Genomic DNA, 25,505 nt, shown 5'->3' on the forward strand with positions numbered 1-25,505 from the left:
TTTTTTAATTTATTGAAGTATAGTTGATCTACAATGTTATGCCAATCTCTGCTGCAAGCAAAGTGACTCAGTTGTACAGCATATGAACATTCTTTTCCTATTCTTAAGGTTTACCCCAGGATGTTGAATATAGTTCTCTGTGCTATACAGTAGGACCTTGTTATCCATCCATTCTATCTATAATAGTTTGCATCTACTAACCCCAAACTCCCAGTCCATCCCTTCCCCACACCCCTGGCAACCACAAGCCTGTCCTCTATGTCTGTGAGTCTGTTCCTATTTTGCAGACAGGTTCATTTGTGCCATATTTTAGATAACACATATAAGTTATTATGTCATATGGTATTTGTCTTTCTCTTTTTGACTTCACTCAGTGTGATCATCTCGAGCTGAGTGCATGTTGCTGCAAATCACATTTTTAACGGCTGAGTAGCATTCCACTGTACCACCTATTCTTATCCACTCCTCTGTCGATGAACTTTTAGGTTGTTTCCATGTCTTGGCTATTGTGAGTAGTGCTGCTATGAACGTAGGGGTACATGTATTTTTTAAATTATAGTTTTGTCCAGATGTATGCCTAGGAGTGGGATTGCTGGATCATATGGTAATTCTGTAAGATTTTTAGTTTTCCTCGGAACCGCCACCGGAGAAGGCAATGGCACCCCACCCCAGTACTCTTGCCTGGAAAATCACATGGATAGAGGAGCCTGGTGGGCTGCAGTCCATGGGATCAGGAAAAGTCAGACACGACTGAGTGACTTCATTTTCACTTTTCACTTTCATGCATTGGAGAAGGAAATGGCAACCCACTCCAGTGTTCTTGCCTGGAGAATCCCAGGGACGGGGGAGCCTGGTGGGCTGCCGTCTATGGGGTCGCAGAGTTGGACACAAGTGAAGCAACTTAGCAGCAGCAGCAGCAGGAACCACCACACTGTTTTCCATTGTGACTGTACCAACTTACATTCCCACCAGAGGTGTAGGAGGGTTCCCTTTCCTCCACACCCTCTCCAGCATTTGTTATTTATAGACTTTTTAAAGATGGTCATTCTGACTGGTGTGAGATGGTACCTCACTGTAGTTTTGATTTGCATTTCTCTAATAATTAGTGATGTTGAGCATCTTTTTGCATATTGACCACCTGGATGTCTTCTTTGGAGACATCTATTTAGGTCTTCTGCTCTTTTTAGATTGGATTGTTGTTTGTTGTTGTTGCTCTTATATGAAGTGTTGGTCTGTTTCGGAAATTAAGCCCTTGTCTGTCGCATCATTTGTGAATATTTTCTCCCATTCCATAGGTGTCTTTTTATTTTGTTTTCTGTATGGTTTCCTTTGCTGTGTACACGTTATTTTATTTATAATCTCATGGCTGGTCTCTCTGATGACCAGCCCTGATCCTGGGTCATCTCACCTCTTAGCATAAGCTCAGATGTGATCCAAGGGGCTGGTGAATAACAAGGACATTCCCATTACTGAGGGCAATTCCAAGGATTTAGAATCTCCCCACCAGGAACAAGAGACAACAGCTAGTCAAGTTATCAGACAACAACCTCAAATCCACACCTCCCACAACTCCCTCCCCTCTTCAAACAAGGGTAAAATCCAAGCCCAATGCTGGCTAGTTTTGTTTCATTGTTTTTAAATTTTTATTATAGGAACTTTCAAACAGAGACAACAGTAGAAGGGACAATATAGTAAACAATCATATTTCCACCACTGTTTCCTCAATTACTCAACTGTGATTTATCTTTTCACTCATACCCCTCCCCTGCCTCCCCACCCTCATCCTCAGATCATTCTGAAGCAAAGCCCAGAAGGACATTTGGCTGAGAATTCATGGCAAGCTTCCTGAGGGGCTGCCCCACTCAAGCAGCCTCAAGTAGGCTCCAGCTCTGCTGAAATCTAGCAGGCAGCTGAGTGGGGGGGCACCCAGAGGCCCTTGGGCACCTCATTTGCTGACCCCTGCATGACAGTTAAGGAACACTTTCTACACACACTGTAATGTGTGCAAGAACACCCAATGCCACTTTATTGCATTCAAAGCTTCTAAGGCACGTAAGCCAGCCTTGGTCCTGCTATTTCTCATGCCTTTCAAAGGAACAGTGTCTACAACACTGATTATGTCCTAAAGAATCAACGCATAAAAATACAAGCTCAAGAACACAGGCTTAAATACTCCTAATTAAAATCAATGCAGGGTCGGACAGAATAAGGTAAGAAATAATGTATCGGTATTATTTTATAGATTACAGACCCATCTCAGAATAATTAAAACAGGCAAACCAATCAACCAGTCTTTGAACAACAAAAACTTGACCCCGATCTTTGATTTATCATGCCAGAATGGCAGAGACAGTCCCTGCTACCTAGGTTGGGAGAATATTTGTATGTTTATCTGGGAAGTTCAGGGTACCAGGGGGCATCTACAAGGTACCTCCTCCAAGATGGGATGGCAGGAGCAGTGAGTGGAATCATCCAACACCTGCCCATCTGACTTACTCTGCAAAACAGGAAGTCAAATGAATGCAAAGGTCCCCCAAGTCTAGGACTTGAGCACTGGGTACCAGCCCTGCAAGGCGAGAGGGGACATGAAGTCTCACCACTGGACACAGTATGGTTCGAGACAGCGAGGGTGTGCTCCTCAATTCACGTCTCCAAGGCACCTGCATAAGCCTCAGCTTGGGTTACCTGTTTGCCTCTCATCACAAGAGGGGCTCAGGCTCCTCCGTCCTGAGCTGGACGATACACTGTCAGGGAAGCGCCCCCCCGGCTGCCCTCATTTCTAGAGGAGAGCCCAAGCAGGACCTGTGGTTTAATCCTGGGCACTCTCCTCAAACCAGCTGTTCCCCAAGTATGAACTAGCTCTGAACAAGGCTTTTGTTTCAGGAGATCAATGAAGGTGCTTTGAACCATCTCCAAAAGCAGAGGAGAATAACCAAAGAACTCTTCTTCCCAGTAGCAAAGGAAGAAAATCTTCAAACACCCACAGTTCAGCTATTGCAGGGGATCTTCCCTACAAAGATGAGTTCTCTCCCAAGGAAGTGAAAGTTCGTGTTGGAAGGTGACACAGATCAACACTTCCGTCAGGAACATCAAGTGCTCTGGGCCTGACTAGAATGCCCTGGGGACCCAGCACAAGACCAGAGATGAGCTGACATAACATCAAACATCTATATGGAAAGGCCTGGGGTGTGTGTCTCCAGTGGTATCGTCTTTTTCAGACCATAAGGCGTAAAGAGCCTGACTGCAGCTCCCGTGCTGGGAAAGTCCAGAGCAGGACTCATTTCTCCACAAGCTGTTACATTTCTCCCACTATGGGGATGAAAACTTACATCCTGACAATGTCAGGATGTAAGGAGCTTGGGAAATTCCAGCCATCCACTCCCTCCAGCCCTCAGTGGACTGAGGCTATTTCCACTGCACAGAAACACTGCAGGAAAAATAGTCCCTTGTACTTGAGCCTGGCAGCTGGTTTCCTCCCTGGTTGCAGTCTTTCTGACCCTTCTCCTGGTCAATTTCTACATCTGCATTTGGCTCAAGCGAGGAAGAGAGTAGAAAGGGTTTGCGCCTCTCTGACTCACAAGAGGACCAGCGCTGGGCTGGACAGGAATGTTGCTGCTTCCCGTGGGTCTGCTAGCAGGCCCTTCTGGCCACAGGCAGGCACCCCAGCAGGTGACTGGGGTGGTCCTGGAGGCAGCCGCACCGGGCCTGTCTGTGTGGCAGCAGGCTTAGCCAACCGTCCAGCTCTGCTGGCCACAGTGGGGTCTCCACCAGCCAGGGAAGGATCTCACGATCCTGGAGAATGGAGGCTCCCACTGAGGAGAGCGATCAGTCAGAAGGCAAGACGCTCTGATGAGAGCAAATCTGCCAACTGCTGACGCCCTCTTGCCTTGGGAGGACCGCTGCCCCACAGCCTGCGCGACCGGAAGGTTCTGGGGCCACAGTCAAAGCTAAAGGCATGTGTAGAAATGCCTTTCATAACACACGGGAGTGGGTGGGGCTTCTGGCTACATGGGGACCGGGTCATGCTGACCCTGAATCACAAAGTCAGCACAGGCTGATTCAGATTATGGTCTGAAATCTTAGACTGAAAGGGTTCCTGTTGGGACTCAACATTTTAAAACCGTGGACGGGGTGATGAGGTGCAGGGCAGGAAGGGACACAGAGCAGGGAAAAGGACATACTTCTTTGGGAAACTCCAGTCTGGGTGGAGACCTGCTGTGGGTCTCTTCCCTCAAGCACAGAAAATAACCAGAAGTCTGAGCATTCATCCCAACTCCCACGTGGAGGCAGTGGAGGGGAATGAATTCACTGACTTTGGAGTTTTTTTTTTTTTAAATCTACTGAGCTGAATAGCTCTACAAAGAGTCATCAGAACTCCAAGATTTGAAGGCTACTTCGGAGAGGAAAGAAGCAGGCACCAGAGGCCTGAGGAAGAACCCACAGTGGCTACAGATTATATCCAGCAGGAAAGGGGCGCTAGTGACTTTGACTCCCTGGAGATCCGCCCAGCCGCCTGGAGAGCTACCAGAACCAAGAGGGGGCATCCGGCCGGAGAGGCACCAGGAAGTGGGAGGTTTCCTCACCCACAAGGCAAACACCCCACCCCTGTCCCTGGCCAACCCTGACCTCTCATCTCCCCAGCCTCCCACCCTCCACAGCTCCCCTCCCACCCCTTTGGACCTGGGGGACCTAGGGAAACTCCCCGGGGGTCCCACCTGCAGCACTCTCCCTGGGGGACCTGGGGAAGCGTGCAGGCAGTCCAGCTGAGCATCCGTGGCCGGCCTACTTGGAGGAGCAGATGGAGAGCGTGGCACCCGTGGAGAACAGCCAGAAGGCAGGGTACACGGCCTCAGTGAAGTCCACCTTGTACTTATACAACAAGTGGACCTTGTCAGCCGCGGCGAAGAAGAGGACGAAGCCGTGGTCGCAGTTGAGAAGCACCCCCACCCGCGTGGCCTTGGTGGAGGGCAGGGTTTTCTCCACGTTGTTGTGCCAGGCAGAGATCTTGGTGTTGAACCACTCCACACACCAGGACGCGCCGTTGCGGCCGAGCCGGCTCTCGGGGCCCTGCCGCTCCATGCTGCCGTAGCAGATGCCCACCCCGCAGAAGTTGTTCTTCTGCAGTTCCACCTCCCAGTAGTGAATCCCCTTCTTGTAGCAGTGCAGCCCCAACACCTGCGAGCAGTATGTGAACCTCTGGGGGTGCGGCCGGTAGTTCAGGGACGTGTCCGCCACGGATGCGATGGTGTAGTTCTCGGACAGGGCCACCTTGTTGTGGGCGGTGTTGTAATCCAGGACAACTTTAACAGCATCTACGGAAGCGTCAGGAGTCAATCACGAGGAGCTCCAAGCACGCTCACCTTTAGTCCTTTCCCCAGCTGCTAACATTTATTCATTTGTTCTACCCATCCATTCAACCACCCTTCCATCTATATATCCATCCAGTCCATTCATTCTGTCCAGCTCGTCAGACATCTGTCCATCTCTCTAACCACCAATCAAGCCATCTGCGGGTCTATTAGTCACCCATCTGTCTGTCTATTCCTCCACCCAAAACCATTTACTGAGCCGCTGGCTCATACAGGGGTACAGCCCCTGTACTATACAGGATGCACAGCCATGAACCAGATGTGGTGCCTGGCCTCATGGAGTTCACACTCCCAGAAGTAAGGCAAGCGCATCAGAAACGACAACAGAGAAGACTCCATGCTCCACTAAAGGGCCCGCACTTGGCTGGAGGGACACAGCCATGGGGGTAACGGGCCAAGGGAGGGGAGAGCATGGAGGAACACTCACTTCACAGGTGGACTGGAATCTAAGCCAAGTGAAAGGGAGATGAGAAGAATTAAACAGGAGAGCAGAGGAGGGAGAAAGGCTACGCTGGACAGAGGAGACAGTGAAGGCAAACATGGATTCAGGAGGATGGCAGACATGTGCTGGGAACAGGGAAGGCCGGGTAGCTGGGAACACAGAGGCCACAGCAAGAGAAGAGGGACCCCTGGAGCCAAAGTGGCGAGCCAAAGGGTCTCGACTTTAACTGGGGGCAGCAGGCAGTCAACTGAGGTCTGCCAAGCACAGCAATGACCTGAACAGAATCCTCGATTAGGACACAAGCCTGGCCTCCACCTCCTCCCTAGGACACAGCCTTCCCTGCCCTTCCACTCACGGAGGACCCTGGACCAATGATAGAGAGCGGGGCAGACAGGGAAAATCCTGAGCTTGGGAATTTGGGAGGCTAGAGACCAGGGTTCTCCACCACCCCCTGGCTTAGTGGCTCAGGGAAAGATACTTTGCACCTGGCCCTGGGCCTCACCCAGGGCAAAATGAATGACCTGGGAAAATGTCCTCTGAACACCCTAAGTCCCTATAACTCCTTTCTCCTGCTTAAACAGCTGTATCGCAGAGCGCAGGGGGCTCCACAGACATGTGGCTCAGCACCGCCCCCAGCAGCCTGGCATCAGTCACGGGGTTGGGGGCAGGGGAGGCCTTTCCTAGCCAGGAAGCTCCAGGGAGGCCGGCCCTGAGAACCATGTACCACTGTTCCAGCAATGGGTGAACCACGCCCACTGCACCAGAACCACGCCCACAGTGGCTGTGGGGAAAGGAGGGCCAGAGCATACTTTGCAGAGAGGTTTCCACTGCTGCAAGGAAGTGAACAGCGGCGGAGAGCGTGCCCTGGGTGAAGCTATGGGTGGCCCGGAGGCCTGGCCTGGAGGAAGGAACTCCCACCACTTCCAGGCTGGAAGCCACAGAAGGGCACGACAGAGCAGAGCACAGTGCACCCTCCAGGGGACAGGCTGACCAGGCCAGACAGAGGCAAGGACAAACAAGGCAGCAGCTACTCACACTCCAGGAGCTCCGGCCTGGACTTGGTTAGGAAGTTCTCCAGCACCTTAGCATTGAGAGATGCTGAGGTCGGCGGCACGGTAGGGGCTTTGGCTGCACCTGGAGGAGGAACAGAAAACCATTTGCTAAACAAATTCAAAGCAGGCATTCCACTGTCCACGGCCCACCAGAACTCACCCTCCTGGCCAGCTGGTTTGAGATTCACTAAATGTTCCGAGGATCCAAAGGTGAGAGGCTTGCTGGGTGAGGCAGAGGCTGGGATAAAGGAAAAGAGAATGAGTTGGGGAAACGACAGAGTGGCCTGACGGCCTGGAATCCCTCACACAGTTTCTCAAGAGCTGCCTCCACACACACACACCTGGACTGCCAGGGTGACACAAAAGAGTCAGACAGGGCAACAGGCATCATACTGGTCTCACGCATGCGCACTTATCCTCACCCCCAAGCCCAGACCCGGCAGCCAGCACAAGTCACAGTCATGGAGCCCAGGCCTATCTCAGACCCTCCCCCCAACACACACCAGTCCACAGCTCAGCTTTCCCCGCTGCCATTTAGTTCTGCACTCGGGCACTCAAGGAGCTAAAAGATGCAGAAATGCATAACTTACCAGGTTTCCTGGACTTCTTCTCTTCTTCTGAAAAACAAAATTTTCAGAATTAAGATGTTTCAAAGCACAACACAACCATACTTTCAAACACCATAATAATAATTGCTACAAATAGAGCTAGTATGTTTTAAGTTGAAAAATATAACAGGGTCAACAGGCAAATGAATCTACGGTCCTACATCATGGTTTTGGTGGGGAGGGGCTAATAAGGAGCATGAATGGATTTCCTGGTGAAATGGAAATCTTTATCCCGATTTGTGTAACGGTAACACAGATGTTTGGAGAAGGCAATGGCAAGCCACTCCAGTACTCTTGCCTAGAAAATCCCATGGACGGAGGAGCCTGGTAGGCTACAGTCCATGGGGTCGCTACAAGTCAGACATGACTGAGTGACTTCACTTTCACACATTGGAGAAGAAAATGGCAACCCACTCCAGTGTTCTTGCCTGGAGAATCCCAGGGATGGGGGAGCCTGGTGGGCTGCCACCTATGGGGTCGCACAGAGTCGGACACAACTGAAGTGACTTAGCAGCAGCAGCAGCAGCAACACAGATGTTCGGAGAAGGCAATGGCAAGCCACTCCAGTACTCTTGCCTAGAAAATCCCATGGATGGAGGAGCCTGGTAGGCTGCAGTCCGTGGGGTCGCTAACGGTCAGACACGACGGAGCGACTTCCCTTTCACTTTTCACTTTCACACATTGGAGAAGGAAATGGCAACCCACTCCAGTGTTCTTGCCTGGAGAATCCCAGGGACGGGGGAGCCTGGTAGGCTTCCGTCTATGGGGTCACACAGAGTCGGACACGATTGAAGTGACTTAGCAGCAGCAGCAGCAGCAGCAACACAGATGTATGTGTTTGTTAATCTAACTGTACTTTTAAGATCTGGACATTTTCCTGTAGGTAAATCATATCTCCACAAAAGAAAAAATGAAAAAACAAACACACAAAAAAAACCCACATAAAAAGCCAGCCAAAAAAAAAAACATGCTTGCCAGATATCACAATAGTCTTTATAAAGTATCTGCAGTGTATATCTATGGGGACTGAGTTTAGCTGAAACAACCGTCCTCAAAGCATGCACCCCAAGTCAGCAGCATCAGCGTCACCTGGGCAGCTGTAAGGAATGCAAGTTCCCAGGCCCCCTCAGACCAGCTGAAACTAACAGTGTGGGTTACAAGCCACTGGACTCTGACATATGCTCAAGTTTGGAGGGCCGGAAGATTTCGGGTCTGCTCTTCATCACTACGACTAAAATGAAAAGGGGAGTCCTGGATCTCATTCCCGCCGGCCTGAGGACCCTGCACATTCCAGACCAGCCCCACCTGGCCCCTGGCTGCCCCTTCCTCTCACTCAGAGCCCTGTTTCTCAGGAGTTATTTTCACTCCCCCCATCTCCCCACCTGCTTCTCCCCCCAACCCCGACTCCCACTGGAACAGCATCTTGGGAGGACTCCAGGCTGTGACCTCGGCTGTGGGCACAGGGCTCCCTCCCAGTGACCACAGGAGCCTCACCCACACTGTGATGAGTCCATGCACGAGCCAGTCTGACGCCAGCATCCTCGGCTCACGCATGCAGAGCGGGCTCGTGGAGGGAGGCTCTCTGGGCCCGTGCCTTGAGGGGGACATAGGATGACAGTGCATGCCACCTCTGCTTCACACTGGGTGCCCGTGCCGTGTTCAGCCTCCCCTGACGGCCCCCTCCTCCCCTGCCCCAGGCATCCCAGCCCCTGACTACACTCCACTCAGAAACCACACACTTGTCTGCCAAAGACAAGCACTAAATACTAACAACAAGCAAACAACAACAGAAGCTAGCGCAGAGGCCTCTCAGCCCCTCACCACCCCATGGCGGCAGGCAGCCCTCCTCTGTCCTCACTGACTCTTTCGGTCAACAGTTTGATGGCATTTATGGCTGTTGTCCAGTTGCTCAGTTCTGTTCCACTCTGCGACCCCATGGGCTGCAGCACACCAGGCTCCTCTGTCCTTCACTGTCTCTCGGAGTTTGCTCAGATTCATGTCCATTGAGTTGGTGATGCTTTCTAACCATCTCATCCTCTGCTGCCCCCTTCTCCTCCTGCCCTCAATCTTTCCCAGCATCAGGGTCTTTTCCAGTGAGTCGGCTCTTCACTTCATGCGGCCAGAGTGCAGAGTCTCAGCTTCAGCATCAGGGACATACGCCTGGCCTTTAAAGAGCTTTCACCATCAGTGTCCCACATAAACCTCACACAACAATCCCATGAGGTCAACGCCATTATGGTCTGCATCTGACAGATGAGGAACCTGAGGACCATTCTTCACCCAGCCCCCATCTCAACAAGGGTTCCAGCATCCCCAAGTGAAAGTGAAAACGACGGTCACTCAGTTGTGTCCGACTCTTTGAGACCGCACAGACTGTAGCCCCCCAGGCTCCTCTGTCCATGGAATTCTCCAAGCAAGAATACTGGAATGGGTTCAGTTCAGTTCAGTTCAGTTCAGTCGCTCAGTCGTGTCCGACTCTCCGCGACCCCATGAATCACAGCACGCCAGGCCTCCCTGTCCATCACCAACTCCCGGCGTTCACTCAAACTCATGTCCACAGAATCGGTGATGCCATCCAGCCATCTCATTCTCCGTCGTCCCCTTCTCCTCCCGCCCCCAACCTTTCCCAGCATCAGAGTCTTTTCCAGTGAGTCAACTCGTCGCATGAGGTGGCCAAAGTATTGCAGTTTCAGCTTTAGCATCAGTCCCTCCAATGAACATCCAGGATTGATCTCCTCTAGAATGGACTGGTTGGATCTCCTTGCAGTATAAGGGACTCTCAAGAGTCTTCTCCAACACCACAGTTCAAAAGCATCGATTCTTCGGCGGTCAGCCTTCTTCACAGTCCAACTCTCACATCCATACATGACCACGGGAAAAACCATTGCCTTGACTAGACGGACCTTGGTTGGCAAAGTAATGGGTTACCATGCCCTTTTCCAGGGGGTCTCCCCAACCCAGGAGTCGAACCCAGGTCTCCTGCACGGCAGGCAGGTTAGGTGCCATCTGAGTCATCAGCCCATTATCCCCAAAGTGGAGGACAAAAAGTGATCTTTAGGGGCTCAGGAAGAGGTAAGGAAGGACAAATCTTGTTCTTTTTATGGATCAAAGCACCATATGTAAATAGACACACCATATGTGGGTTATTATTTTTGTATGGAGTGATTAGGAAAATTCTGTCTAAAAGGGCTTGAGGGGTAAAAGCAAAGGAGGGTAATAATGGAGACAAGGCTGAGAGGCTCTGTGAGGGCTGACTCACACCACACCTGGGACAGAAGAGAGACAGCCTCCGCTTGGGGTGCTGCCCCTGGGCCAGAACTTGGCGTCACATAAGTATTTCTCAAGACGAACCAGCCTTGGTCACCTTGCCACCCCAGGCAGCGGGAATATCCAGCGCTGACTGCTGGTCCTCCCAGGAGCCCTGCGACCTCCCCGCATCAGGGTCGGTCGGTACGTGCCCCCGGACGCTTCCGGGCCCCCCAGAACCCGGGGTGGGCCAGGCCCCCGGGAGGGGCCAGCCTGAGCGCTGATGCCTGCGGCTGCCACCGCCCAGACAGAAGGAGGTGCGACCACTTACTCGGGGCCTTCTTCACAGGCCGGGGGGCCTTCGGTGTGTGCGGCGTGCAGTGTCCTCCAGCGTCCCCTGAGCCAAAGAAGGAGAGGTTAGTTTAGGCAGCTCTTCCACACCCAGCCGAGGAGCCAGCCTCACGGTGGAAGGGCAGCGAGCCGCGGGGAGCTTACAAAGGTGATTCCCACCAGCCTTCCCTGCTGATCACTGACAAGCACTAGAAACAGGGCAACAGAAACACAAGTTTGGTGTGTTCCCTCTCTTCTGCACCTTAAAATGTAGCTGGGTGGAGTCTTTTCTCTGCCAGCACCCCGCTCTACAACCGCTGACCTGTCTGCAAGCTGTGCTTGCTCGCCCGAACCACGGGGAAGACCCCTAACCCAGGGGGCAAGACCAAGGAGTCTGCTGTGTCCAGGAGGTTCCTTTCCCCCGGGAGTCTCCCACCACTCTGTCCCCAGGCCAGCGGGCACAGGTGCAGCAGGAAAATACACATGCGGGGCTAACGCACCAAATGAGCTTTCCCCTTGACCACAGCCATGGCACACCGGTTGCAGAGGCTCTTCGGCAGGGCCACTTGGCCAACCAGCCTGAGACTCAGACCTGCTCCCTGGATTACAGACCAAAGACCCAGCGTGTGCTGGGCTCTGTGCCAGGCGCTGGGGACAGTATGGATGAAAAACAGACCCAGCCCCTGCTCTCACGGATCACAATCTGGCAGGGGAGACAGAGGGTGATGGCAAGGAAGAGTAAAATGACCGGCACGAAGGAACTTCCCAGGTGGCCCAGTGGTTAAGAATCCACCCTGCTAAAGCAGGGGACACGGGTTCAAGCCCTGGTTGGGGAACTAAGATCCCACTAGCCTTAGGGCAAAGAAGCCTGTGAGCCTGGGCACTCCAGGACCTGCAAGCCACAACTAGAGGGTCCGTGTGCCTCAATGCAGGAGCCCACATGATGCAACTAAGACCCAATGCAGCTACATAAATATTTAATTTTTTTTTTAATGACAGGTGCAAAAAGGGCCCCAAGGAAGGATAAGGACCTGGGACCTTGTCTGAGGAGCCGGAGTGGCAACAGGGAAGGTTTGCTGAGAAACACAAATGTTTCAACTGATCTCCAAGGGAGACAGGAGTCACCTGGTGGAGTCTGAGCCCTCTAGGCAGGGCGGGGGCGGGGGGCATGTACAAAGACCCTGTGGCAGGGAGGTTAACATATTTGAAGAACTGAGCGTAAAGGGAGGTACTGGGGGGAGGGGGCCGCTTCAGGGCTGGAGAAGTGGACGGAGCCTGATCAGGCAGGGGCTTAATAGCCAGAGTGTGGTCTGCAATCTAAACAAAGAAAATCCGCCAAAGAGGAGGCAGGGGAGAGGGTGCCAGGAGAGCAGACTGTCATCCTGAGGCACTCTCTCCAGCTGCAACAGGAGCGGCTGCAGAGGAGCTAGTTAGGAAGTTGCCACAGGTGATTCAATGGAGAGCAGGCATGTGGTGGCTGCAGTGAAACGAGCTGAGTCCGGAGATATTTAAGAAGCAAAATCTGACAATGGGTTGGACATAAGCAGAAGGGCACGGGGTGGTGGCTGTTTAGTTGCTAAGTCGTGTCCAACTCTTTTGAAACCCCGTGGACTGTAGCCTGCTGGGCTCCTCTGTCCATCGGATTCTCCAGGCAAGAGTACTGAAGCGTTGCCATTTCCTTCTCAGGGGATCTTCCCAACCCAGGGATCAAACCCACGTCTCCTGCTTGCCAGGTGGATTCTTTCCCACTGAGCCACCTGGGAGGCCCCAGGGTAGAGGGTATGAAGAAAGAATTTCATGTTTCTCTGATCTCCAAACTAGCCACTTCCTTACCAAACAACACTGACAACCCAGAATCCATTCAGCCCATCTGAGCCAGCCTCAGACTCAGACCAAGTAAAAGCCTATCCCGAAAGGCCCTTCATAACACCTGGCCACAAAAGACATTTGGCGAAGGATGGCTACAGTCTCAGGATGAGATGAAGACTGCCCACCGCCTCCTAGATGAGGGCAGTGGTCTTGTAACATCTGAAACTCAAGCCCCAGTGCTCCAGAGCAGGACTTCCCTTCCCGAACCACAGAGGGGACCCATCCCATTTCCAAAACCCCAGTGGAAAGCCTGGGAGGCCGACAGTTACCTGGGATGGTGAGTTCCTCGGGCTTCTTGTCCTGGGGCTGTCTGAGGCACCGCTTCAGCTCATTCTTCAGGTCGGAGGTGCCCTGATAGACCTCCTTAATCAGCTCATGGTTCAGCTCCACTTTGGGGACGAAGACAGGCTTCGTGGTGATCCCCTGCAGCTTTGTCGCTTTCTGCAACGAGTCAGGGGGTTCCTTCAGGCAGGTCTGGCGAAGCCGGGGCCAGGCTCAGGCCTCATGAACCCTGAGAGGAGCTTCCCTGTGCCCATGGGCACTAAGTTTAATCAGCCTCTCAAAAGTGGCTGGAGTTTGAAGTGCCACGTTAAGACACAGCCATCTGGAGGTGGAAGAGCTCTCACCTTACAAAGGGAAAAACTGCAGTCAAGAAATGACAGGTGTCCTGCCAGGACCTCTGCCGATTAGTAGCAAGGACAAAGCTGGGACCCAGGCCTCCTAACCCATGGGTAGTGAATGCTCTTTCCACCCCTCATCACCAACCATCCAACCATCCAACCATCACCCCTCAAAGACCAGTTCTGAATGCATGTTCTGAAAACATAACAGGAAGGCCTGGAGGGCTGCAGGATTCAGCCACACATCCAATGCAGGAGAAGGATCTTACAGAAGGGTCTCCCAAGCTAGAAGACCAAATCAGATCATATTGTATCAAGAGGCCCAGATAAGGACTCAGAATCCTTCTGGGAGAGCTCGAGGCAGCTGGGTCAACAAACAGGAGTGAGCATGTGAGAAGAAAATGCCACCCCGCCCAGGCGTGGCTAGAAGACCCTGCACACAGGAGAGAAGGTTCCGGGGCACTCCCGTGCCTCCCCAGGACCTGAACGTGGAATCTGGGCCTTTGAGGTGTCAAAGCAGCATGCCACCCAGTCAGCAGGGCTCCCGGAGACAGCTGTTGCGTGCCCGGCACCCTGCTATGCATGGACACGCTGGGAGGGTGAAGGGCCCCTCTTGAAAGGCGCGGACAGCCTTCAAAACAGACAAGAAAACAAGCCCGTCTAGCCTGAGGTCGTCAGGGGAGAGAGCAGAGGCAGGTCATGCGTTCTGGATCACCAGCAGTGGGAGAATAATGGGATCCCAGGAAGATGGGGGAACTGGGGCCGCCCTGGACAAGTGACAGGATTGACGAGGCAGAGGCCAGTCTCGGAGTTCCCTGCCCACGCTCAGGGCCTCTGGGGAGCACCCTGCTGGGGTCAGAGCCCCAGGCACGGGCTGGGGGTGGCTCGCAAGAGATAAGACTCCTGGCAAAGGCAGGCAGGTCACCAAGGGCCCAATGGGCCACGCCAAGGAACACAAAGTCAAAGTCAGAAAGGGTGTCCATGCTGTAGAGAGATACTTCTGGGGACCATGCAGAGGAGGGACGGGAGGAAGAAGGTGGAAGCCTAACACAGGCAGCATCCCCAGACGGACCCCGAGCCTCCTGACTGCCCCGGGCACACATGCTACACATCCTCCCCCAGGTTAAGGGCAGGACAGTGAGCATGAAAGGGTGACGGGGTTCCATTACATGGAAACACTGAAGGAGTACTGTGGATGTAAGTAAGATCCCAAATCTGATGATTTTGAGTTCATCAGAAAGATGATTCTGCTGGGTGGGTCCCACCGAATCAGGTAAAAGTCCTTAAAACAGAAAGTGGGCCTTCCCGGAAGGAGAAATTCTCCGCTGGTTCTGAGGAAACCAGCTGCCCAGTCGAAAGAGGACCACATACTGAGGAATCGTGGCAGCCTCTAGGAACCTCAAGGACACAGGGCCCTCAAGCCTGCACCACGAGGGACCAAACTCTGCCAAAGAGCATGTGAGCTTCCCCAGAAGGAAGCGGCAACCCCCGCCAGCATTCTTCTCCGGTAAAGCCCGTGGAGGGAAGAGCCTGGAGGGCTACTGTCTGTGGGGGTGCCAGAGACTCACACACAACTTAGCGACTAAAAACGACGACGAAAGACTATCCTCCTTTCTTAAACAGGGGAGTCAGACTTCCCATTTATGAGCTGTTAGAACCCACATGTACCAAACACACTGGAACACAACAAAGCAGGATTAGGGTCTCTTCCAAGGGAGAGAGAAAGGCATGTCTTGGGAGAAATGTCCAAGGGACACACGTATTCTGTCTATGTTTGTCAAACAGGCTAAGGAGATGCATCAAAGAGCAGAAAACACTGAAAAATGGGTCTTGAGCTAAAACTTCCCTGAAGTTTGTGGATTTCTAGGAGTATGAAGCCCTCTGAATGAAAAGTTCAAGCTGTACACAAAGATGGAGTTCAATTAGGATCAGATATCAACAACAACCTTGCTTATTCCAAGTGATTTCACCAGACACTGGCTAAAGAGAGCTTAAGCTGAAAAGGAATTAGTAACGTTGTTACTGAAAAGGAATTAGTAACGATGCTTCCCAAAACCCCTGACCGCCCCAACTCCTTGAGAGTCCCGCTCAATCCTGTGATGCAAGGCAGGAAGAGGACTCAACAACGGCGTCATCATTACCCACCTCCAGAAACTCAAACTCGTCCCCCTTAGTCAGGGCCAGTTCAACCTCCTCCTTGAGGGTCTGGATCTCACTCCGCTTCTTGAGGATGATCTGGTAGATGTTGTCGAACTTGCTGGTGACCCTCTTCTCCTCTTCCTTTATCTTCCTTGTGGAGCTGGCCTCTGAGGCGTCAATGAGAGCCTTCATCTCCAGGTATTCTTGTCTCAGCTGGTCCACCTTCCTGTGTGCAGCCTCCTGAGAGGCCAGAACAAGAGGGCAGCCATCAGACTGGCAAGAAGGCTGGGCCTGACACGTGAAGCACCACCAGCTCTCACCTGTCCTGCATGGGAATTCAGATGGGTGCAACCACTTTGGAGAGCAATCTGGCAACGTCAGTGAATTTCAAGGTGTTCATACCTTATGACCTAAATCCTAGAGGAAAGCAACCCTAAATATTCATTGGAAGGACTGTTGCTGAAGCTCAAACACTTTGGCCTCCTGATGCAAAGAGCTGGCTCATTTGACCCTGATGCTGGGGAAAATTGAGAGTAGGAGGAGAAGGGGACGACAGATGCTTGGATGGCATCATCAACTCAGTGGACATGAGTTTGAGCAGACTCTGGGAGACAGTGAAGGACAGGGAGACCTGGCATGCTGCAGTCCATGGAGTCGTAAAGAGTTGGACATGACTGAGCACCTGAACACCACCGCTACCACCACCTTAGGACGCAGCAATTGAGTCCGAAGAATGTACCCTAGAAAAAGACTCCACTCCTGAGACACACAAGAATGCTCTAAGCAGCACTGTTTGAATAGCAAAATCAAGGAGTCCACCTGAATGTCAGTCAGTAGAAGACTGAAAATTATTCACTGGGATGGAATATTAAACTATGATAAGGGAAAAACAACTTATAGAAGACACACAGTATGATGCACCTGACATAAGACTTAGAAACAAACAGAATGGCACAGGTGTGCGAGCTCAGTCACTTCAGTCATGTCCAACTCTTTGCGACCCCATGGATTCTCTGCGACTTCTGGAAGAGAGGAAGAGGGATACAAAAAGGGAAAAGCAAAGCCAGGGCTATATTCTCCTTGGCAATATTTTATTTCTTAAGCTAGAAAGCGGTTCATGAGTAATTTTTTTAAAGGGTATGAAGCTGCCCTAGACAATTTCCTCTAGAACTGAACTACCCAATACTACAGCCACTTGCTACCTGCAGCTACAGTGCCCTTGAACTATGGACAGTCCAAGTTACGATGTGAGATAGTGTAAAATAAAAAGAGTATGAAAGATCTCATTAACACCTTACATTGATTAAAATAACACTTTGGATATACTGAGTTAAATAAAATACATTCATAAAACTATTCTCATGCATTATTCAGATTAAAGTTATTATATAAGGTTCACTTTATATTTCTACTGGACGGCACTGCTCTAGAAGCTGCAGTTTCCCTTTAAAGGGTGGGTAACCTCAACAGCTCAGAGTCAAACGTGACAAAGAGAAACACACACAAGAGGGCCAGGGAGATTGGAATTCAATTTTTTTTTTTGGCCACACCATGCGACATTCAGGATCTTAGTTTTCCTACCAGGGATTTGAACCCAAGCCTCCTACAGTGGAAGCTCAGAGTCTTAATCATTGGACCACCAGGAATTCCTGAGAATTCAATTTATTTCTTAAACCAGTACCTGACCCTGCACTTCCAATGTGACTATCAATGTCCCCAAGTATTCATCCTCCTCCTCCCCCATCAGTAAGAAAACACCCCTGGGTTCAGATGGGCACATGGCTGCCCAGCCACAGACTACATCTCCCGGCATCCCCTGCAGCTGGTCACGTGACTACGCTGCTGCCTACACAACAGGAACAAAAGTGACAAGTGCAACACTCTCCCGCCTTGTTGCCCCTTCTCACAGGCTACAGCAAAGATCTAACGGTGACCCAGTGGCAGCCAGAGACGAGGAAGGGCAGGAAGAAGGCAAGGTCTTGACCCTGATGGGTCACAGGCCACAGACCATCCCATAGCCTGCCTGGGCTGCTCAGGTCCAGCCCTGAGCCGTCACAGTGAGGAACACACACAGTTATCTTATTTAAGCCTCTGATTCTGAGGGGTCTCTCTGCTACCAGAACTTAGTCTGCCCGCCAATCAATACAGGTATTCTCATGTGCTTTCTTCCACTTAAGCCTCAAACTCACCTTCGGAAAGAGGTTCTGAAAGTAGATGGAAAAGCTAAGGCTCAGAGATCTGCCAACATGACCACAGTATCACAGGCTAGTATTCTAATCCAGGTCTCATCTAATCTAACCACAGCTGTGGCAGTGAAACCAGATGCTGCCACTCCAGAAAGGATGCTTAAAAATCAAACCTTCTCTCAATATAAAAGCACTGTAACCTTATAAAAATTACAAGTCTGAAGGGAAAAAACCTCTGCAATTCCCACTCCAACACTTGCACTCCTATTCCTTGACTATATTTCCTTCCAGTCTTTTTTCCTACACTTTCTGTAATGGGTTTAATGGTGGCTCCCAAAAGGTTACATCCGTGTTCCAGAACCTGGAAATGTGACCTTACTGAGAAAAGGAGTCTCTGCAGATGTAACCAATGGAGAAATCTGGAGCCAAGATGATCCTGGCTTACCCAGGCGGCTCTAAATCCACTAGCAAGTGTCCTAATTAGCGACAAAGAGCAGACACAGAGGGAGGAGGCAATGTGAAGATGGGGGCAGAGACTGAAGTGGTGCAGGCGCAGGTCAAGGAATGCCTGAAGCCACCAGAAGCCGGAGAGGCGGGGACAGACTCTTCCTCGAAACCTTTGGAAGGAGTGCGGCCCTGTCGACACTCTGGATTTGGACTGCCGGCCTCCTGGCGGCCCATTTTACAGATGATGAAACTGAGGCAGAGGGGACAGCACGGGGGTCAAGTTCACAAAGACGGAACGAGCTGAGACAGCGGCTTCAGTAAGTGGCAGGTGGGGTCGTTCAAACCAAGCCTCCCCCCGCAAACAACCAGAGAACTGAACTCTGAGAAACTACATTTCTGCTGTCGTAACCCAAGTTTGTGGAAATTTGTTACAGTAGTCCTAGAAGACAAATACACTGGTTACAAACAAACAGATGCAGGAACTTCCCTGGTGGTCTGATGGTTAAGACTCTGTGCTTCAAATGCAGGGGACATGGGTTCAATCCCTGGCTGGGGAACAAAAGTTCCTCCATGCTGATGCAGCGCAGCCAAAAACTAAGTAAATAGATGCAGCTTTTGCTTCCTGTTTCTCTCCCACTTAACCCGTAACTACTTTTTATGTTACTAGGTCTTAACCTTAATTTTCAGTGATTCCTCCCACCCAGGCTGGACTGTAGTCTATGAAGGATCTCTCTGGGCATGTAGATTTTTGCATGTTTTGTTGAATTTTGACACTGTGAGTGAACCCAACAGGAGCCATGTGGATACCAGAGCTGTGCCCGCCTCCCTGGAGGCGGGGAGGGGCGGGGAGCCCCGTCACTCACCTGCACGTCCTGCTGCCTGGCTCTCACATCCTCCAGCGCTCTTGACGCCCCATTGATCTGGCCGTACATGACAGTCAGTTTTTGCCTCAACTTGTTCTGCAGAGAAAATGAACCGGGTAAGAACACACCTTGCCCCAGCCCCTCAGAAGCACCCAACACCAGGGACCACCCTCAAGTCTCTTGCACACTGTTTCCACCACCCCAAGTCTCGCCTGCTTGCAGCTTTCTGACGCATTCTCGTATTTACTGCCTCCATCCTTTCAGCGGGACAGCACAGTGAAGAAGTTATAAGTATAGGACCTGAAGCTAGACAGACCAGACTCAATTCTCAGTTGTCGAACTGTCTCTCACCAGCTTCTCTGGTCAAGAAATAGATACAGCTGTTCCTACCCTGCAGGGCTAGTAGGACGATTAACTGAAGCAGTATGAGTCCTCAGCCTAGTGCCTGGATCTTAGCAGGGACAAATGTCCTTAGCAAATGTCAGCTTGGATTATTACAAGCTTCTTCACTAGCACCCATTTTACAGATGATGAAACTGAGGCAGAGAGGAAAGCAAGGGAGCCAAGCTCACCCAGACAGAATGAGCTGAGACAGCTGCTTCAGCAAGTGGCAAATGGAGTTGTTCACACCAAGCCTCCCTCTACAAACAACCAGCAAGCAGACAAAATGCTGGGGGAGGAGGGACCTACTGAAAACCAATGGGGGGCTAACAAAGAAAGGGAGGATCACACAGTTAAGATCCCAGAAGGAAACCCAAAGAGATAAGCCTGGCATCTGGGGTTCTCCCAGGGCCATCTGCCGGTTCCAGAACACAGCTGGGAGAGCCTCTGTGAGCCTCAGAGAGGCAGGGGGACAAAAGCCAAAGTCCAAGGCTCACCTGATAAGCCCCACAGACCGAGCCCTCCAAGAGCTACACTGGAATAAGGACCGGCGGCAGCCCAGTCCCTGAAACTGAACTAGGGTGATTCAGAATCGCTAGTCCCCAGGTCATGTTCCGATGCAAAAGTAAATTAGCCACCAAGGCAGCTAATGCCACCCCAGGCCTCCGAGTATTTTCGTAAATTTTCATAATCACCAGCCGACTTGCACCCAGCTCAGGCGAAATGCTGGGGTGTAGAAACGGGTAGGAAAATCACCACCATCTCCACCGTAATAATGGCAGCTAGTGCTGGTCATGAACTTACTCTAGTCAGACACTGTTCTAGTGCGTTCCACATATTAACTTTGAAAAGCTAAAAACAACACTAGGAGGGAGGGGGTTATCCGCCCTTTACAGCTGACGTCACTGAAGCAGAATAATTAAGGGACTTACCTAGGCCACATTGCTACTAACTGGTGTTACAAGATCCTGGTATTGCAATGACAGACTTATATCCAAACTGAGCACACAGGAAATTTCTAGGGGAAAGAAATGCACGTCCCTTAACTAGCTGGCTCAACAATACTCTGGCCTTCCTTCCTCTCCTCTGACTCTCCCAGGTCACTGACCTTCACTCTGGATTGGAATAACCCAGTGACAGTCACATGGAAAGGCTGGAAGCACAAACCAAGGCCACACTAACTCAACCCCGAAAGCCCAAGTCACTGATGGTGTTTCAGATGTGACTTCTGTGACAATAACCTCTGACCCGGCCTCTAGCAGTGGGTAAGATAAACTGCAGCCAAAGGCAGAAGGCCAGCCCTGGGCATGTCCAGCCTCACAGGCCTCAGCCTGGAAGAGCCCTCAGGACTCCTGGGGGCTGCCGGCTGCTTCCAAGCCCACCCTCCCTGGTTGCTCCTGTAGTTGTTCAGCCTCCCAGTCGTGTCCAACTCGTCACAACCCCAGGGACTGCAACATACCAGGCCTCCCTGTCCCTGACCATATCTTGAAAGATTTTACACAGACTGATCAAATGCATACAACAGTCCCTGATGGTACACTGGGGCCCACATGACTGCAGACCAAAGGAAAGCCACCCAAGGCCTGTGAGAGCAGCTAATCAAGGACAGGGAGCTTTTCAAAGTTCTGAGCATCGCTTCACAAACTGAGGACTTCGGTCCTCCAAGCGGGCACCAGAGTCCTGCGTGGACTACACCAGTGATCAAACCCAGCTGAGCTGGCTCTGCCGCCAGTATTGACTGGCAGCAGGGCTGGAAAAGGAGACGGGTTAAAGCAGGAGTCCCCCTTGGATCAGTACTGGTCCAAGGCCTGCCACGAAGTGGGCCACAGAGCAGGAGGTGAGCAGTAGGCGAGCAAGCAAAGCTTCATCTGCCACTCCTGACACTGCCTGGACCACCTCTCCCCGTCTTTCTCAAAATCAGTCCCTGCTGCCTGCCAAAAAGATGGGGGGCTGCCAGGTTAAAGGACTCAGCAGGCCAGGAGATGAGGGGCAGGCAAGGCTTGTTAAAAGGATTAAAAAGCTGAGTGTGTATGGCATACAGATAATCTGGGCGCAGATTCCAGCTCCAGGCCCTGGAGGGGCCAGACTACGATGGGTCCTTCTGTCCCTCCCTGCCTTCTGCCTCCTGGATAAGAACTGCTAGCAGGCCTTCTGAGCAGAGCTAGGCCGCCCAAGTCCTCAGGCCCACGCATCCTGAGAAGAAAATCCGGGCAGTTTAACACCCTCCATGCAGCAAACTCTCCTTGGGGCATTTCTGAGTAACAGAAATGTCAGCAGCAGCTCTATGGAGCACTAGTGAGCTACAAAAATGCCATGCATGGGGAATTCCCTGGTGGTCCAGTGGCTAAGAATCCACCTTCCAATGCAAGAGACACAGGTTCAATCCCTGCTCAGGGAACTAAGATCCCATATGCCAAGGAGCAACCAATCCCATGCAACACAACTAAAGACAGTCAGAGCCAAAAATTAAAATAACTAGTTCTTTAAAAAAGCAACTCTGATCTCTGTCAACTGAAAAAAAAAAATACACAACCTAAAGCTGAGAGGTGAAGTGTTAGTTGCTCAGTCGTGTCCAATTCTTTGCCACCCCGTGGACTGTAGCGTGCCAGGCTCCCCTGTCCGTGGAATTCTCCAGGCCAGAATACTGGAGTGGGTAGCCATTCCCTTCTCCAGGGGATCTTCCCGACCCCAGGATTGAACCTGAGTCTCCCACACTGCAGACGGATTGACAGCTGTGTTTAAAACAAATAAACAAAACCCGCCATTTATGGATCACCTCATTAATCCTCCCAACATCCTCCTCAGATAGGCCCCATTATTGGGTCCTTTGATGGGTTCCCAGCCAGGAAGCAGAGCCAGAATTCAAACCCAGGTCTCAACATTCAGCTCTGGTCAGAGTCCGAGTCAACCAGCTGGGCCCTGGGGCCTGCCTAAGAAGCACTTCCCAAACAGCTCAGCCCCCTGGGGCCTCCTGGCCACTCCTGGATGTGCAGAAGGAATGCTATTAATCCCATTTTAGGGATGAAGAAGCTGACCCTCAAGAGAAATGCAGTGACTTGCCCTGAACCACAGCTGATGTACGCAGAGCAGGCCTCCGTGCTCTGAAGGCCAGGCAGGTTCTTTCCTGTAACAGGTGGAGACCCAGGTGGGCTGGGCCTGAGACGGTTGTACCTCCCAGGTCAACGTCAGGCAAGGCCTGAGGGACTCAGGGAAGCAGGCTGCAGGAACCCAGCTCAGCCTGGACAGGCAGACCAGGCAGGGAGGGCCCTGCCCGGGCCAGAGCAGCACCTGCACCCAAGCCCTGGAGCCATTGCAAAGCTCCCCAGGCTTCACGTCTCCTTAGACAGCACAAGGACAGCCCTGGTTTTCCCTGAGAGCCTGGGAGAGGGAAAAGAACCCAGGCCTCACCCTGGAGTTAGACTGAGGTAAGCTAAGGAAGAAGGCAATGGCAAGCCACTCCAGTACTCTTGCCTAGAAAATCCCATGGATGGAGGAGCCTGGTAGGCTGCAGTCCGTGGGGTCGCTAAGGGTCGGACACGACTGAGCAACTTCACTTTCACTTTTCACTTTCCACTTTCACACATTGGAGAAGGAAATGGCAACCCACTCCAGTGTTCCTGCCTGGAGAATCCCAGGGATGGGGGAGCCTGGTGGGCTTCCGTCTATGGGGTCACACAGAGTCGGACACGACTGAAGTGACTTAGCAGCAGCAGCAGCAGCAGCAGCAAGCTAAGGAAGTGGGACTACGCTTGCTCAGTCTCTGTCTCCATTCCAGACGGGAAATCAGGATCCGCGAACCACTGAAACCATCTCAGATCAAGAAGGGCTGTGAGGAATCCACCTGATGCCCCTCCTCACATTGCTGATGAGGACCAGCCCCGGGCAACCACTGAAACCATCTCAGACCAAGAAGGGCCATGAGGAATCCACCTGATGCCCCTCCTCACATTGCTGATGAGGACCAGCCCCGTGCTTTAAAGTGGCTCAGGCAGGAGAAAGGGCACAGCAAGTGTTCGGCTGGGTCTCCTGTCCAGGGCTTCCTAGGACCCTGCCCACCCTCCCTCTCATAGTGGTCGGTCCTCCCTGGTCACCACAAGTCTCTGGCTCACAAAGACTTTATCTCACATGACCTCAGGAATGTCCTGTGCTCTGAACTGCAGGACTTGGCTTTGAGGCTAGTCCACCGGGAGAAACAGCAACAATGGTGTCGGACCAGCTGGCCAAGGCTCAATGACCACTTGGTCACTTGGGTTAACTTAAGTGAAATTAACTTCTCTGAATGTCCATTTCCTATTTCCTCAGTCGTAAACAACTAATTATACTCACCACCTGGGTGCTAGGAGAACTTAAGAGAACAGAGATAACCTCTAGCGCTCATATTTGATGTTCAAAACCCTCTACTAAACATGTCAGACCACTGCTAAAGTGAGGGTGTAGTCACTCAGTCGTGTCCCACTCTTTGAGACGTCAGGGACTGTGGCCCGCCAGGCTCCTCTGTCCATGGAATTCTCCAGGCAAGAACACTGGAGTGGGTTGCCATTCCCTTCTCCAGGGGATCTTCCCCACCCAGGGACAGAAGCTGAGTCTCCAGCATGGCAGGCATTTTCTCTACCGTCTGAGCCACAAGGGAAGCCCCAGACAACTGCCAGGCTTAATGCGAACAACTACGGTGTCTTCAGTAGTTCCCTCTGTAAAATGGGTGAGTGGGCTGAGCCACGAATACGAGGGCTGTGCGTTCTCGCGGCCCCTTCTACCTGGACACTGGCTGTTCCCCTGCCCCCACCTGAGGCACAGCAAGGCCTGACGGTGCCCATCCACCTCCCCCACGGGATCCGCCTGCTCGGCCACACTGCCCACAGCGGGGCCCTGTGCGCCACCCAGCCGGCCCAGGCCGCCTCTCGGCGCCCCCGCCCGCGGCCCCCTACCTCCAAGTCGCTGCTGGCCTCGTTGAGGGGCGCAGGCGAGCAGGTCTTGTGGTCCACCACGCAGACGTGGCAGATACACTCGCTGTGCTCGGGGCAGAAGAAGTCCCGCAGGCGGTTGTGCCGGGCGCACTTGCGGCGCATCAGGTCGCGGACGGGCGGCTGCAGTGGGTGGTCCTGGAAGGCGGGGCAGTCCAGGTGCGGCCGCAGGTGCTCCTGGCAGAAGGAGGCCATGCACACCAGGCACGTCTTGACGGCGGGGGCCTGCAGGCAGTGGTCGCAGGCCACCTGGCCGGCCGCGCTGGGGGCGGCGGCGCGGCTGGGCGGCGTCCAGCCGTCGTCGGCGAGCGCGGGCCGGGCCTGCTCGGCCTGCAGGAACTGCTCCACCACCGCGCACAGCACCGTGTTCTTGCGCAGCTGCGGCCGCGCGGGGAAGCCGGTGCGGCACTGCGGGCACAGGTAGGGCGCGCCCTGGACGGCCCACGTCTCGTCCAGGCACGCGCCGCAGAAGTTGTGGCCGCACGGCGTGGTGACCGGGCCCTTGAAGGGCTCCAGGCAGATGGAGCACGACAGCTCCTCGGCCAGCGGGCACAGCTCCGCCATGGTGCTTCTGGGGCGCCCGACGGGACGCGCGGGGACGCGGCGGCGCAGTGGCCCCGAGGCCTCCGAGGAAACGAAACCGAGCGCCGGGGCGGGGCGGGGCCCCTGGGCTGCCAGGAAGTCACGTGGGGCGGGCGGGGCGCGCCGGCCGATGCCGGGGGGTTCCCGGGGTCCCGGCCGCCGCGCTCCGGCCCCGGCGACGGGTGCGGGGCGCGGGGCGCGGGGCGCCGGAACCCGGCGTTGAGACCGGCCTCTGGGCCCCCGGGCGGTACCCGCGGCCGAGGGGGAAGCGCGCGCGTCGCGGGGAGCGCACCCCGGCTCCCGGGCGCAGCGGGGCCCCCGGGCGGACGCGCCAGCGCGGGCCCCTGCCCTCAGGGACCCCGGCCAGACGCCGACCGCGCCCGCCGCCCCCGCGAGCCAGGCGGGCGCAG

At 53.1% G+C, this 25,505-nt stretch overlaps 1 protein-coding gene across 1 annotated transcript; it reads right to left on the reverse strand.

Annotated features, from left to right (window-relative positions):
• Positions 1-25,164, reverse strand: TRIM25 (tripartite motif containing 25). The gene is made up of 9 exons (XM_055399035.2): positions 24,478-25,164; positions 19,172-19,267; positions 15,682-15,915; positions 13,186-13,357; positions 11,049-11,114; positions 7,454-7,480; positions 7,024-7,101; positions 6,847-6,945; positions 1-5,312 (listed from the first exon to the last, which is right to left on the reverse strand). Exons 1-9 carry the CDS (start codon positions 25,075-25,077, stop codon positions 4,783-4,785), a joined length of 1,902 nt encoding a protein of 633 aa, XP_055255010.1. The 5' UTR covers positions 25,078-25,164; the 3' UTR covers positions 1-4,782.
• Between the last annotated feature and the right edge of the window lie 341 nt (positions 25,165-25,505).

This window comes from Moschus berezovskii, chromosome 20 (genome assembly GCF_049115385.1).
Source record: "Moschus berezovskii isolate FMDL1 chromosome 20, NW_MosBer_1.0, whole genome shotgun sequence".
NCBI lineage: Eukaryota > Metazoa > Chordata > Mammalia > Artiodactyla > Moschidae > Moschus > Moschus berezovskii.